Source organism: Anneissia japonica, unplaced genomic scaffold, assembly GCF_011630105.1.
Source record: "Anneissia japonica isolate Jap-2015-1 unplaced genomic scaffold, ASM1163010v1 scaffold287606_len166773_cov115, whole genome shotgun sequence".
NCBI lineage: Eukaryota > Metazoa > Echinodermata > Crinoidea > Comatulida > Comatulidae > Anneissia > Anneissia japonica.
In genome coordinates this window covers 151,896-165,399 of record NW_022734863.1, presented here as the reverse complement: position 1 = coordinate 165,399, position 13,504 = coordinate 151,896, and the positions used below count along the sequence as shown (strand labels likewise).

General features: G+C 34.9%; 1 protein-coding gene across 1 annotated transcript; it reads left to right on the top strand.

Annotated features, from left to right (window-relative positions):
• The first annotated feature begins 1,046 nt into the window (after nt 1-1,046).
• On the top strand, nt 1,047-13,254 carry LOC117116512 (MAM and LDL-receptor class A domain-containing protein 1-like). The gene is made up of 9 exons (XM_033260574.1): nt 1,047-1,172; nt 1,288-1,478; nt 1,791-1,930; nt 4,050-4,154; nt 5,250-5,396; nt 5,558-5,905; nt 12,255-12,359; nt 12,551-12,697; nt 12,860-13,254. The coding sequence occupies exons 1-9, from the start codon at nt 1,047-1,049 to the stop codon at nt 13,252-13,254; spliced, it is 1,704 nt and encodes a 567-aa protein (XP_033116465.1).
• The last annotated feature ends 250 nt before the right edge of the window (nt 13,255-13,504 follow it).

Genomic DNA, 13,504 nt, shown 5'->3' with positions numbered 1-13,504 from the left:
CTAAGTATGACCACACCTACGGAACATTACAAGGTATTAAAAAGCTGACATGAATTTATATTTCCTAAATGAAATTGTAAATTCTTGATAAAAATATTTCTAAAATTAAAAAATAAAATATACTAAAAAGAGATAAACAACAATATCTCTTAAACCATAACATTTATTTTATCAATTGCCTACAGGTTCCTACATGTATATCGAAACTTCATATCCGCGATACAACAACGAAACTGCACGTCTTTGGACATCGTCATATCCCGCAACAAACGGCACATGCGTCATGTGGTTTTACCACATGTTATTGCTTTTCCAGTTATATTCAAGAGTGAGATTCCTATATTATTGTTACAGTCTGATCGATCACCTTTGTTTTTATAAATATTAACAATAAGAGCATCTCTCATCTTGTGTAATGTCTCCTGTCCTCCAGCACTGTATTAGTAGATTGAATACAGGTAGTATCAGAGCATTTTTAGCAGCTTCCAATAGTTCTGATGGTATACCATCTGTCCCTGGTGCTCGGTTGTTAGACAAGGTGTCTATAGCCCTGCAGAGTGATTCAATATCAGGCTCTGAGTCAAGATGCATTTGCTCGAGGCGAGGTATTTCATCTAAAGCTTTCTTGTCGATTGGAGCATCCCTGGAATAAATGTCCATGTAGTGTTCTTCCCATCTTTCCAGTTGATTGATCTTGTCTATCAGCATGGATCCATCGGAGGCTTTCAATGGTGATACCTTCACTATCCTTGGTCCAAGCGCTTTTCGAATACCATCATACCTGTCTCTTATACACATCTAGATGTGTATAAGAGACAGATGTACATGTCCATGCCATGTCAATCTTTTCTGTTTGATGATTGCAAACATACTTCGTGACTTTGTTCTTCTCAAAACTTCTGCATTTGTGACCTTGTCTTGCCATTTCAGTTTCAGGATTCGACGTAAACACCTGAAGTGGAAGTTGTTTAGTTTCTTCTCTTGACTGGAATATAAGGTCCATGTCTCACTTCCTTAGAGTAATACACTTTGCACATATGCTTGATATGGTTATTCTTGTGGCTAAGGTTAATTTGTTGTTAGTCCAGGCACATTCAGTCAGTCTACCAAATGTTGTCGCAGCCTTCCCTATACAGTACGTGTATTCAGTTCTTCATCAAGAGAAAGATTACGTGATATTGTTGAGCCTAAGGAGCTAAACTTGTTAGCAACCTCCAGGTATGTGTCATTCATCCTTATTATGGCGGATCTTCAGGCCCTTGTGACATTACCACTGTCTTATTTAAGCTGACCATCAAGGAGAATTTTCAACATGCATTTTTGAAGCAAGTGATCAGTTGTTGCAGTCCACTATTGGAGTGTGAGATAAGTCCTGCATCGTCAGCAAACAACAGTTCTCTAACAAGGACTGTAGAAATTTTGGTTTTAAACTTCAGTCTTGAAAGGTTGAAGAGTTTTCCTGTTGAACGTGTGTGCAGGTAAATACCCTCCCTCACTTCTTTGAATGAATACTGTAAAATCACAGCAAAGTACGTTCCAAATAACAGGAGCTAGAACGTCTCCCTGCTTGCATCCGTTTCTGATGTTAAAACCCTTAGATACGTTTTGTTCTGATTTTATATATCCATGCATATACTATGAAAGCCTAATTAACCGAAGGAGCTTTTGAGGACAACCAATTTTTTCAAGAATCATCCAGAGGCCTTCCCTATTCACCATATCAAAGACCTTTGTAAGATCCACAAAGGCAATATATAGGGGTTTTCTTTGTTCTCACACTTCTCCTATAGTTGTCTCAAAGAAAATATCATGTCATTAGTGGATCTTTTCGCACGAAAACCGCACTGGGATTCTGGGTATATGCACTCAGCAACATGTTGTAATCGTTGTGCTATGACCTTTGCGATTGCTTTTCCAGTTATATTCAAGAGTGAGATTCCTCTGTAATTGTTACAGTCTGATCAATCACCTTTGTTCTTATAGATTAACAATAAGAGCATCTCTCATATCTGGTGGAATGTCTCCAGTCCTCCAGCACTGTATTAGTAGATTGAATACAGTAGTATTAAAGCATTTTTAGCAGCTTTCAATAGTTCTGATGGTATACCATCTGTCCCTGGTGCTCGGTTGTTAAACAAGGTACGTGTCTAAAGCCCTGCTGAGTTCTTCAATATTAGGCTCTGAGTCAAGATGATGCATTTGCTCGAGGCGAGGTATTTCATCTAAAGCTCTCTTGTCGATTGGAGCATCCCTGGAATAAATGTCCATGTAGTGTTCTTCTCATCTTTCCAGTTGATTGATCTTGACTATCAGCATAGATCCATCGGAGGCTTTCAATGGTGGTACCTTCACTATCCTTGGTCCAAGCGCTTTTCGAATACCATCATACATGTTCCTTGCATCTCCTGTGATGATGGCCTATAAGGTATTATACCCTAACATTTATAGTTAGAAGGTGTAGAGAATATTTGCTATTTGATTTGTTTTAGTCAAAGGATTTCTGTTCTAAAAGTATGTCACAAAATAGTGACCCCAGGTCACTGACATCAATGAGTGAGGTGAGAATTTTTTTTAGAACTTTGTGGAAGAAGCGAGCGGAATTAGGAGATGCGAGGGGTCTTGGTTGACGAAAAGTAATGACTGGCTCGGTGATGAGTTGTAATTAGCGACAGTAAACCCTAGAATGTTCTAGAAGGACAAGAAGGGCTTTTGCAACCAAAAAGAGTTACAGAATTCCCCAGGAGAAGGGAGTTTGTTTTTGTTTTGATAATCTTCTCGTGAAAGGTTGGTAACGCTGGCTAGTGCGGGGACGATACGCTTGTAGGTGAGAATAGGCTATTTTAGGATCGGTGATGGAATCCTAGGCCTAGCTAATCATCATCTGATATTACATCTAGTTTTATGTGGAATTCTCAAAGGACATTTGGGAACTTGGATCACTAGTGGAATTTTTAGCGGACAATTACATTCGGATTAATCAGAACTTGATCAAGTCACCTCATCACCTGTAAATTTGCTTGGTATGAACTTATGCCTAGATGTATAAATTTCAGTGGTGACTTAGGTAAATTGTATAACTTAGTCATTTGCCATCGGTACTCCGTAATTGTTTAAATCTAGTGTTCTTCTTTGCTGGAAGTATTTTCATGAAAAGGGAAAGTACCCACTATAATAAATTGTGTTAAATTTTATCAGTTGCCTGTTTGTGTGATTCCTTCTGGTCTGAAGTGTGTCGTAACACTCTGTTATCAGCAGCTATATTCCTTCACATGTTTGTCCAATATAAGTTAGCATAATGCCGAGAAGTTCTTTGCAGGTCACACTTTGCCTTGTAATAATATTTGAAGGTTCTGGCGAGTTGCATGCCTGTTATAGTTGGTATAGGCATTCCTCTTTGCATTGATCGAAGGTTCGAGCTGAGGTGAATAGGTTTGAAACCATTCTTCATCACGTCTTGCTTTCTTTCCAAAGCTTTCTAGTGCTGAGTTATACATCACTGCTCTCAGATGATACCACATCTGTTATATACAGTATTTTCATTGATCAATTCTACTTGTTCATACTTTTGATTGGATACTTCCCCGAAATCTTTAATGCACTTCTCATCCTTCATTTTTATGATGTTTAGCATTTGGCTGCTTCATGCTTTGAGTGTTGTAACTTCTTATAGTTGGTATAGGCATGGTATAGCGGGCATATGCTATATAAATATATATTATTTCTACGTATGTACATTACATTATGTTCCTTGATCTCTAAGCTGTATTTAATAGTCATCATATCATGCGTTATATAATTTAAACATATACGTATAGAACTAAATTATATTCTACATCAATTTTCAAAAGTCTTAGTATAAAGCTGGCTCAAAAGCATCGCCAATAATCTATCGCTTACATAATCAATGTATATCAATCATTGTATATATAAAGACAAATGCGATTTTCATAACAATAATAATTTTATACAATAAGTATTGTGATGAGCAATGAGGTTATTTTAATACAAACAGAGTATGTCACTAATTAATGTTCAATTTCTAATTGAAGAAACTTGCGATGTTGACTGCTTGAACGGCGGAGTCTGTGTCTCGGATTACGGAAACGAGAACTGTCAGTGTGTGTCTGGTTTTTTTGGACCAACTTGCAATATATGTAAGTTTTTACAGTGATAAATAATGTGCATTACGTATTGAGGTAAATATAATACTTAACCTAGTGTGCAGAAAATGGTTAAAAATGTATACAACATGATCAGTTTCTGAAAAGACTGTAAATATTATGCATAAATCTAGGCTAATAGAATGAATATTAAAAAATCAATGTCAACATCAGTACTAAGTTTCAGTTTGAAACTGAGATAATGTATATTCTTCTTATTCTATTATTTATTTTACTAATGATCCCAGTAAAGATCAAGACTTAACTGATGCTAACTGGAGTACATAAACACAGATCTCCAGATGCCGGTGATGGTATAACCCCATACTTCGGTTTGGGTACTAGCTAGGTGTTTATTGATTTTATTTTCTATTTTTTTATTTTTTTATTTTTTCTTGTCCACAATATTGTTGGGCGAATAGAGACCTCGTTTATTTGCGCTATAAAAATTAACAATTTATTATTATTATTATTATTATTATTATTATTATTATTATTATTATTATTATTATTATTAAACAAAAAATAGTATAGAGACTAGGGATTTATTATCTAACCATTTTAAATTTATATAAGTAATCTTGCATTATTAAATGACATGGTTTGAATCATTTACCTTAAAATCTTTGGCTATGTGCTGTAAAACTTGGAAAAATAATAATATTATTGTAGTCAGAAAAGAAGATATTTATTAAAGAAAATGAAATTAAAAAATAAAATGTAATTGAAATTGTAAATCTTTAAGGTGTTTAGGTGTCGTCTTTAGTTCAAACGAGAAATTGCATGAACCAATAATACAATTTTTAAGAAGCTAATTATAGTAATGTAAAGTTTTAAGTTTCAAAACAAAAATATTTTTGGTAATATATACCAATAACATTATGAAACAATGTGTTGTGGATACCGGTTTGACTTAATGTGAGTGAAATTTAGAAAGTGTTTTTTTTTTAGTATTGAATTTTTTTGCAAATTTAAGATAAGATGTTTTTCTACAAAGTTACGAATTATTGTACTTCGGGTTCCTGTAACTGTGTTAACCAATGCAATTACAATCAGTTAATTAATTTTGTCTTGGAATTTTTGTTTCAGCAAAAAACCAATGTGATTTTGAAGATCCACACATCTGTTACTTTGAACAAGATAAATATGATGATTTTGATTGGATAAGAACATCTGGATCAACACGCACATCTGCTACTGGCCCTGCTTATGACCACACCTACGGAACATTACAAGGTATTAAAAAGCTGACATGAATTTAAATTTCCTAAATGAAATTGTAAGTTCTTAATGAAAATATTTTTAAAACTACAAACGAAATAAATAAAATAAACTTCAAAGAGATATTACAACAATATCTCTTAAACCAAAACATTTATTTTGTCATTTGCCTACAGGTTCTTACATGTACATCGAAACTTCATATGGGCGATACAACCAAACCGCTCGTCTTTGGACATTGTCATATCCTGCAACAAATGGCACATGCGTCATGTGGTTTTACCACATGTACGGGGCTACAGCGAACACAATGAATGTGTATCTAGTCAATAAGGAAGGTACCGTTGGTGCACCTGCGTGGACAAATAGGAACAATCAAGGAAACATTTGGCGACTTGGAAAATTGTCAGTTGAAACAAAGAGTGCCTTCCAGATAGTGTTTGAAGGAATTGTAGGAAGTGGTAATACAGGAGATATTGCTTTAGACGACGTCAGGATCATCGATGGGGCATGTTTGAGAAACGGTAAAATACACTTTAATAAATATTATTTTCGCCACTAGCCCTTTTGTCTCTGCTTTCACCATCTACGCCCTATAATGACAGTCTGTGAAAAATAAGGGAGTAAGTTAAATAAGTAATTTTAATATATATCCCCCACAGACTTTCTTACAAATGACTGAAACACTTACACAGAGTGGAGGTGTAGAAAAGCTAGGAAATCTTATAGTCTGACTTTAAAAACATGGGAAACATTGCTGAAAAAAAGGGCATTCCTCATGCTCAAAGATCGTAAATATCACCAGCAAAGCAAATGAACTCATCCAACACTACTGATAAACAACAAACTTCTAAAAAGTAACTAGGTGTAGTGCGATTAAACTCATATATGAAAATATCACTACATCATATCATAAAAGAAGAGAAAAGAAGGCAGCACTCACAAAATTAACAACGCAACCAAATCAATTGCTACAAAGCTTGAAATTGGTGTCACAAGTTCCTCCAGAATTCCAAAACGGAGACAGGACCTTGGCAATAAGTTACGACACGGAATTAAACTTTATTAACCACAACACATCACATTAACAATTAGTCCATCTAACTATCGCAATTTACACTCATAATACTTTGTATCGCATAATTAATTAGTTGTGCACTTTACCATTAATATACTGGACAACGATCTCCAATTATATAATATCCATAATAATAACAATAAAATGTTACCATTAACTTGTCATTCATAAACAACTCATAGCAACGATATTTAACTAATTGCGCTCATTATCAATAAACTACACATTGATCTCCAATAATATATAATATATCAGTGTATGCTAATCGAATAGTTCACAACAACAACAATTACTAAACAGTTATGCTCACTATTATTATATTACACATCGATCTACAATAATATATATATATATGTCTTGATTATATAAAACGAGTACGAATGCACAAAGTAGAGTCGTATATGTTGACATAATAGACATAAGATAATTTTTTATTTCGAATATTTTGAGCACGCCTGTGTACTTCCTCAGCGATAACACATATGATTAAAAAAGATTTACAAACTAGCAGTAGGGGATAAATAGTATATCAGTGACTAAGATAAATTATAAATGATATGTATAATTAGACCAGATTATAAAGGGCGGTAACAACAAAGAAAATAAAGATAAACGAAAGGGCTAATCAGCCGAATGTAGGCCTATGATCTCACTAGCCTGAGCCAATGAAAATGAAATATAACAAGTTAATAGTATATAAAGGATGAATAAAATGTATCAAGATGGATGAATGCATTGATTAATAAAAAATTTAATCTGTGAGAAATCCTAAATCTTTATTTACGCCATTTTTGTGAGTATTTAATTTTAAGATCCATTTCAATTCGCAACAACGTCTGTCGGTGAGGGAATTAAAACCTGTACTTACTAAAATGAACTTAAGGTTAGAGATACAATGGTTGTCTTAGTTACAATGCTTAGCTACAGGAAAGCCTAGTGTATTGTCTCTAATTAGATTTTTATGATTATTGCATCTTAGTCTAAATTTGCAACCAGTTTCCCCGACGTATATAGTATCCATACACTGGGTACACCAAATAAGATATATGACATTTGAGGCGTTGCAAGTGAGCGATGGTGGGTGTATGGTTAAGTGGCGGATGTTGATGGTGTTGTCGGTAATAAGAAGCTTACAAATTTGGCATCGTGAATTACCAGAAGGGTGATTACCAAATTTAGGGGTGATAGTGGGAAGAAGTTAGTAGTGAATTAAGGTTAGGAGGTTGTCGGTATGCTATGACAGGTGGTGATTTGAGTGCTTCTGAATCTGGTGAAGTGCAGTCAGATAGAATGCGAAAATCTTGGGTGATAGTTTTGGCGAGATGTTGGATTCGGGGGTTGTAGTCGAGGACAAGGGGTATGCGAATAGAATTAGTGATTCATGATTTAGACGAGACCTTAATAATTAATGGTTTGATCAGTTTCATGGGGAAATTGCTGAGTCTTAATTTGTGGATGAGAGTGTATGTTTATCGAATTCGGTATTGGTGGAGCAAATTCGTTTTATTCTGAGCGCCTGACTATATATTATGGATTTTTTTAGTTTTATGGGATGAGCGCTATTGAAGTTGAGATATCTGTGGTTGTCTGTGGGCTTGGTGTAAACTGTTGTTTAACTTCATTCTCTTTTAAACCAACTGATACAATTAATTCAACACCTAACCTACAAGACACAATTGATTCCGCCAAATTGAGCCCAGCCAACATTTTCACACTTGCCAAAGACCTCCATATCACCACGCCAGGAAGATCTATCATTTCGGGTATTAATTCTCTTACCGAACACATTTCGGGTTTTATTGACAGTATCCTCAACCCACTACTCCCGAACATTAAAAGTCACATACAAGACACCACGCACTTTCTTCGCAAACTCCAAGAGATAACACACTTACCAGATAACACTCTACTGGTGTCACTGGCCTTTATACTTTAAACATCCCCCATAATGAAGGTCTAGATGCTTGCAAATTCTTTCTTAATGAATTTTATCCTACACCTTACACATCTGATCTTATTTCACTAATCGACTTTATTCTAACCCACAATAATACTAAATTTAATAATTCTAACTATCGCCAAATTAAAGGCACAGCTATGGGTACTAAAATGGCCCCCTCGTACGCCAACATTTTCATGGACTATTTTGAAAACAAAAACATCTACACATACCCCCTCCAACCTCTATTTTATTTTATTTTTTTTTCTATATCGATGACATCTTCTTTATTTGGCCACATGGATCTGACACACTCAACTCATTCATCTCCCACATCAATAACTCACATCACAGCATCAAGTTCACCACGGAAAACTCTTACTCAGAAATCCCATTTTTAGATGTATCAGTTGGTTTAAAAGAGAATGAAGTCACAACAACAGTTTACACCAAGCCCACAGACAACCACAGATATCTCAACTCATCCCTAATACTCAAAAAATCCATAATGTATAGTCAGGCGCTCAGAATAAAACGAATTTGCTCCACCAATACCGAATTCGATAAACATATTAACACTCTCATCCACAAATTAAGACTCAGCAATTTTCCCATGAAACTGATCAAACCATTAATTAATAAGGCCTCGTCTAAATCACGCCAGCAACTCCTTGAATATAAAGCCAAGTCGAATTCTATTCGCATACTCCTTGTCCTCGACTACAACCCCCGAATCCAACATCTCGCCAAAACTATCACCCAAGATTTTCGCATTCTTTCTGACTGCACTTCATCAAATTCAGAAGCACTCAAATCACCACCCCTCATAGCATACTGACAACCTCCTAACCTTAATTCACTACTAACTCCATCTAAACTTCCCACTATCACCCCTAAATTTGGTAATCACCCTTGTGGTAATTCACGATGCCAAATTTGTAAGCTTCTTATTACCGACGACACCATCAACATCCGCCACTTAATCATACACCCACAATCGCTCACTTGCAACGCCTCAAATGTCATATATCTTATTTTGTGTACCCAATGTATGGATACTACCTGTATATATGTCGGGGAAACTGGTTGCAAATTTAGACTATGATGCAATAATCATAAAAAATCTATTAGAGACAATACACTAGGCTTTCCTGTAGCTAAGCATTTTAACCAAGCCAACCATTGTATCTCTAACCATAAGTTCATTTTAGTAAGTACAGGTTTTAATTCCCTCACCGACAGATAATTAAAAATTATATATATATATATATATTATATATATATAATATATATATATATATATATACATATTATTTATATATATAAAAGAGACAGTATATATATATATATCAATGTATAACGATTTACAACAATAATAACTACTAAGCTCATTATTATTAATTTAGACATTGATCTCCAATAATATATAATATATCAAGAATAATGATGCTACTATTGTCACAGCTTACTAGTAATAGTTTCAACAATACAGTTAACCATAGCATCAACATAGAATAATAGATCATTAGATTACAAATTGCGATAGTCAATTCTGTCTATCACCATCAAACAGTACAAACAAATATTCAGTATTGCATATAAAGACAATTTTGCTTGCAAGGCTATCAATTAGGCCTATCTATCACTTTAACAATTTACAATCAACACTTCAAGGCAATGCAATAATAACTGGTTATAACAATAATAATAATAATAAACAAATATAAGAATAATAAGAATAATACTCAGCGCTTATAACGTGGCTAACACGAACACAGCTCTTATAACGTGGCTAACATGAACGCAGCTCTTAAACGTGGCTAACACGAACACAGCTCTTATAACGTGGCTGACACGAACACAGTTCTTATAACGTTGCTAACACGAACACAGCTCTTTTAACGTGGCTAACACGAACACAGCACTTCTAACGTGGCTAACACGAACTCGGCTCTAACGTGGCTAACACGAACTCAGCTCTAACGTGGCTAACACGAACTCCAGGGGTGGCACCAGCGAGGGGGGGCCGGAGGGGCCAGCGCCCCCGTCGGGGAGAGCTGCCCCCTCCCCCCTCCGTCGGGGAGAAAAAGCACAATTCGGCGGGGAGAAAAAAAATTATATGTATTTTCTGCATATTAGTAGACTCTAAAATTGATTAAATAAGCATTTGAAACCCCTAAATTGTCAAAATTTTCGGCCGGGGCTTCGCCTCCAGGACCACTTTCGAAACCTTTTAATCGAAGCTCGACCACGCCCTCTTTGCTTTCGTCGGGGAAATCTGACTCCTCGCCGGGGCATCAAACCAAACTGTAGACTCATAAACCCATTAAAAATCACAGGCAAGACCATTCTCGACTGGATAAACCATGACAGGCTCACAAAAACACAAATGTACAAATGGAAAAACACCATTTCTGTCACTGATGATTTAAACCCATCTAGCACAAACCAAGAAGTCTATCTCTTTTAACATTTTGGAACTCTATTTATCTTTAGTTCTATCACAAATTTTGCTAACATACGATATCTAGTACGCACGAAAGCACACCGGAATCTCTGAAGACAAAGCAGATATTATTATTTACTCAACATTGGCTAAGAAAAATTTAGACGACATGTTTAACATTACTTGGGGTTACGGCGGGGATAAAATATATTAATATGTCTGATTCTTTTTGTTCTCTAATTACTTACCCTAAAACTTGGCAAAACCAATATCTGTTTTTGAATAATTGCACTTAACATTTGGGAGTCTATACCCTACTTAGGCGTTGAACTTTCCAATAGTAAATCAGTACCTTGTAGGATGGTATGACATATATGACATGTCAAAGTTTCTTTAGCAACTCGTTTTGTTAGACTTTGGAATTTGTTACCGGAAGATATCAAGAGTTCTTTAGTTTGTGATAATTTTTAATCATTTAAGGCAAAACTCAAAAAAATGTTCTATTGTAAATCTTAGTTTTTTACTGTTTATATATTTATTTTGTTTTTGGTAATTTGTGTGTTGGGAGCCGCACGTCCTTCAGGCGACAGTGGATTTTCCACTTTTGTGACTCCTGAGCCGTCATGCCAAATGAATAAAATAAATAAAATAAATGTATGGGTAGAGCACGTTCAAGCAGCAATAACCAGGGATACTCTCCAGCAGAAAAAGTTGCACAATGTGCAGATCTGCCAATTCAGTATCCAGTAACCAAGGAAATAATGATGGCAGCGCCTTGTATAATCACTTATATAGCGCCACTATAATCACTGCTACATTCATCATGAGATACTCGTACGCTGATGAAGGTAGCAGGTGCTACCGAAAATTTTGTACTAATACATTTCAATGTCTCAATTAAGTCAAAGTTTCTTGCAGTACTTTCATGTCTGTATGTATGTATAACCGAGGCAACAGCGTCAATTGCATCAATTTCATTGATAATTCTGATCACTATGTATTTTATATATATATATATATATATATATCAAAGCCTTCATATGCAATAATTCACTATGAATAAAGTATCTAATTATGCTATATAAATTTATATTATTTTGACGTATGTACATTATATTATGTTCCTTGATTTCTAAACTGTATTTAATAGTTATCATATCATATCATATAATTTAAACATATACATATAGAACTACTATTATATTCCTACATTAATTTTTCTATTCCACAATTGGCACCGCCAATAATCTATCGCTTACATAATCAATGTATATCAATCAATGTATATATAAAGACAAATGCGATTTTCATAACAATAATAATTTTATACAATTAGTATTGTGATGAGCGATGAGGATATTTTAATACGAACAGAGTATGTCACTAATTAATGTTTAATTCTAATTGAAGAAACTTGCGATATTGACTGCTTGAACGGCGGAGTCTGTGTCTCGGATTACGGAATAGAGAACTGTCAGTGTATGCCTGGTTTTTTTGGACCAACTTGCAATATATGTAAGTTTTTACAGATAAATAATGTGCATTACGTATTGAGCTAAATATAATAATAAACCTAATGTGCAGAACATGATTAAAAATGTATACAACATGATCAGTTTCTGAAAAGATTGTAAATAATATGCATAAATGTAGGCTAATAGAATAAATATTAAAAAATTAATTTTGTCTTGGGATTTTTGTTTCAGCACAAAACCAATGTGATTTTGAGGATCCACACATCTGTTACTTTGTACAAGATGAAGATGATGATTTGGATTGGATAAGAGCATCTGGATCAACATACATATATGATGCTGGTCCTGCGTATGACCACACCTACGGAACATTACAAGGTAATAAAAAATTAACATGAATTTAAATTTCTAAATAAAATTTGTAAATTCTTAATGAAAATATTTATAAAACTAAAAACGAAATAAAATAAGGTAAACGACAAAGAGATAGAACAACAATATCTCTTAAACCAAAACTTTTATTTTATCATTTGCCTATAGGTTCCTACATGTACGTCAAAGATTCATATGGGCGATACAACAAAACAGCTCGTCTTTGGACAACATCGTATCCTGCAACAAATGGCACATGCATCAAGTGGTTTTACCACATGTACGGGGAAAGGGTGAACACATTGAACACATTGAATGTGTACATAGTCAATACAGAAAGTACTGTTGGTGCACCTGCGTGGGTAAATAGCAACAATCAAGGAAACTTCTGGCGACTTGGAAAGCTGTCAGTTGAAACAAAGACTTCCTTCCAGATAGTGTTTGAAGGAATTGCAGGAAGTGGTAATACAGGAGATATTGCTTTAGATGACGTCAGGATCATCGATGGGGCATGTTTGAGAAACGGTAAAATACACTTTAATAAATATTATTTTCGCCACTAGCCCTTTCGTCTCTGCTTTCACCACATACGCCCAATAATAACAGTCTGTGAAAAATAAGGGGGTAACTTAAATAAGTAATTTTAATATATATCCCCCACGGACTTTCTTACAAATGACTGAAACGCTCACACAGAGTGCAGCTGTAGAAAAGCTAGGAAAGCTTTTAGTCTCAACTTTAAAATTAAGGGGAAACATTGCTGTAAAAATGGCTTTCCTCACACTCAAAGATCATAAATATCACCAGCAAAGC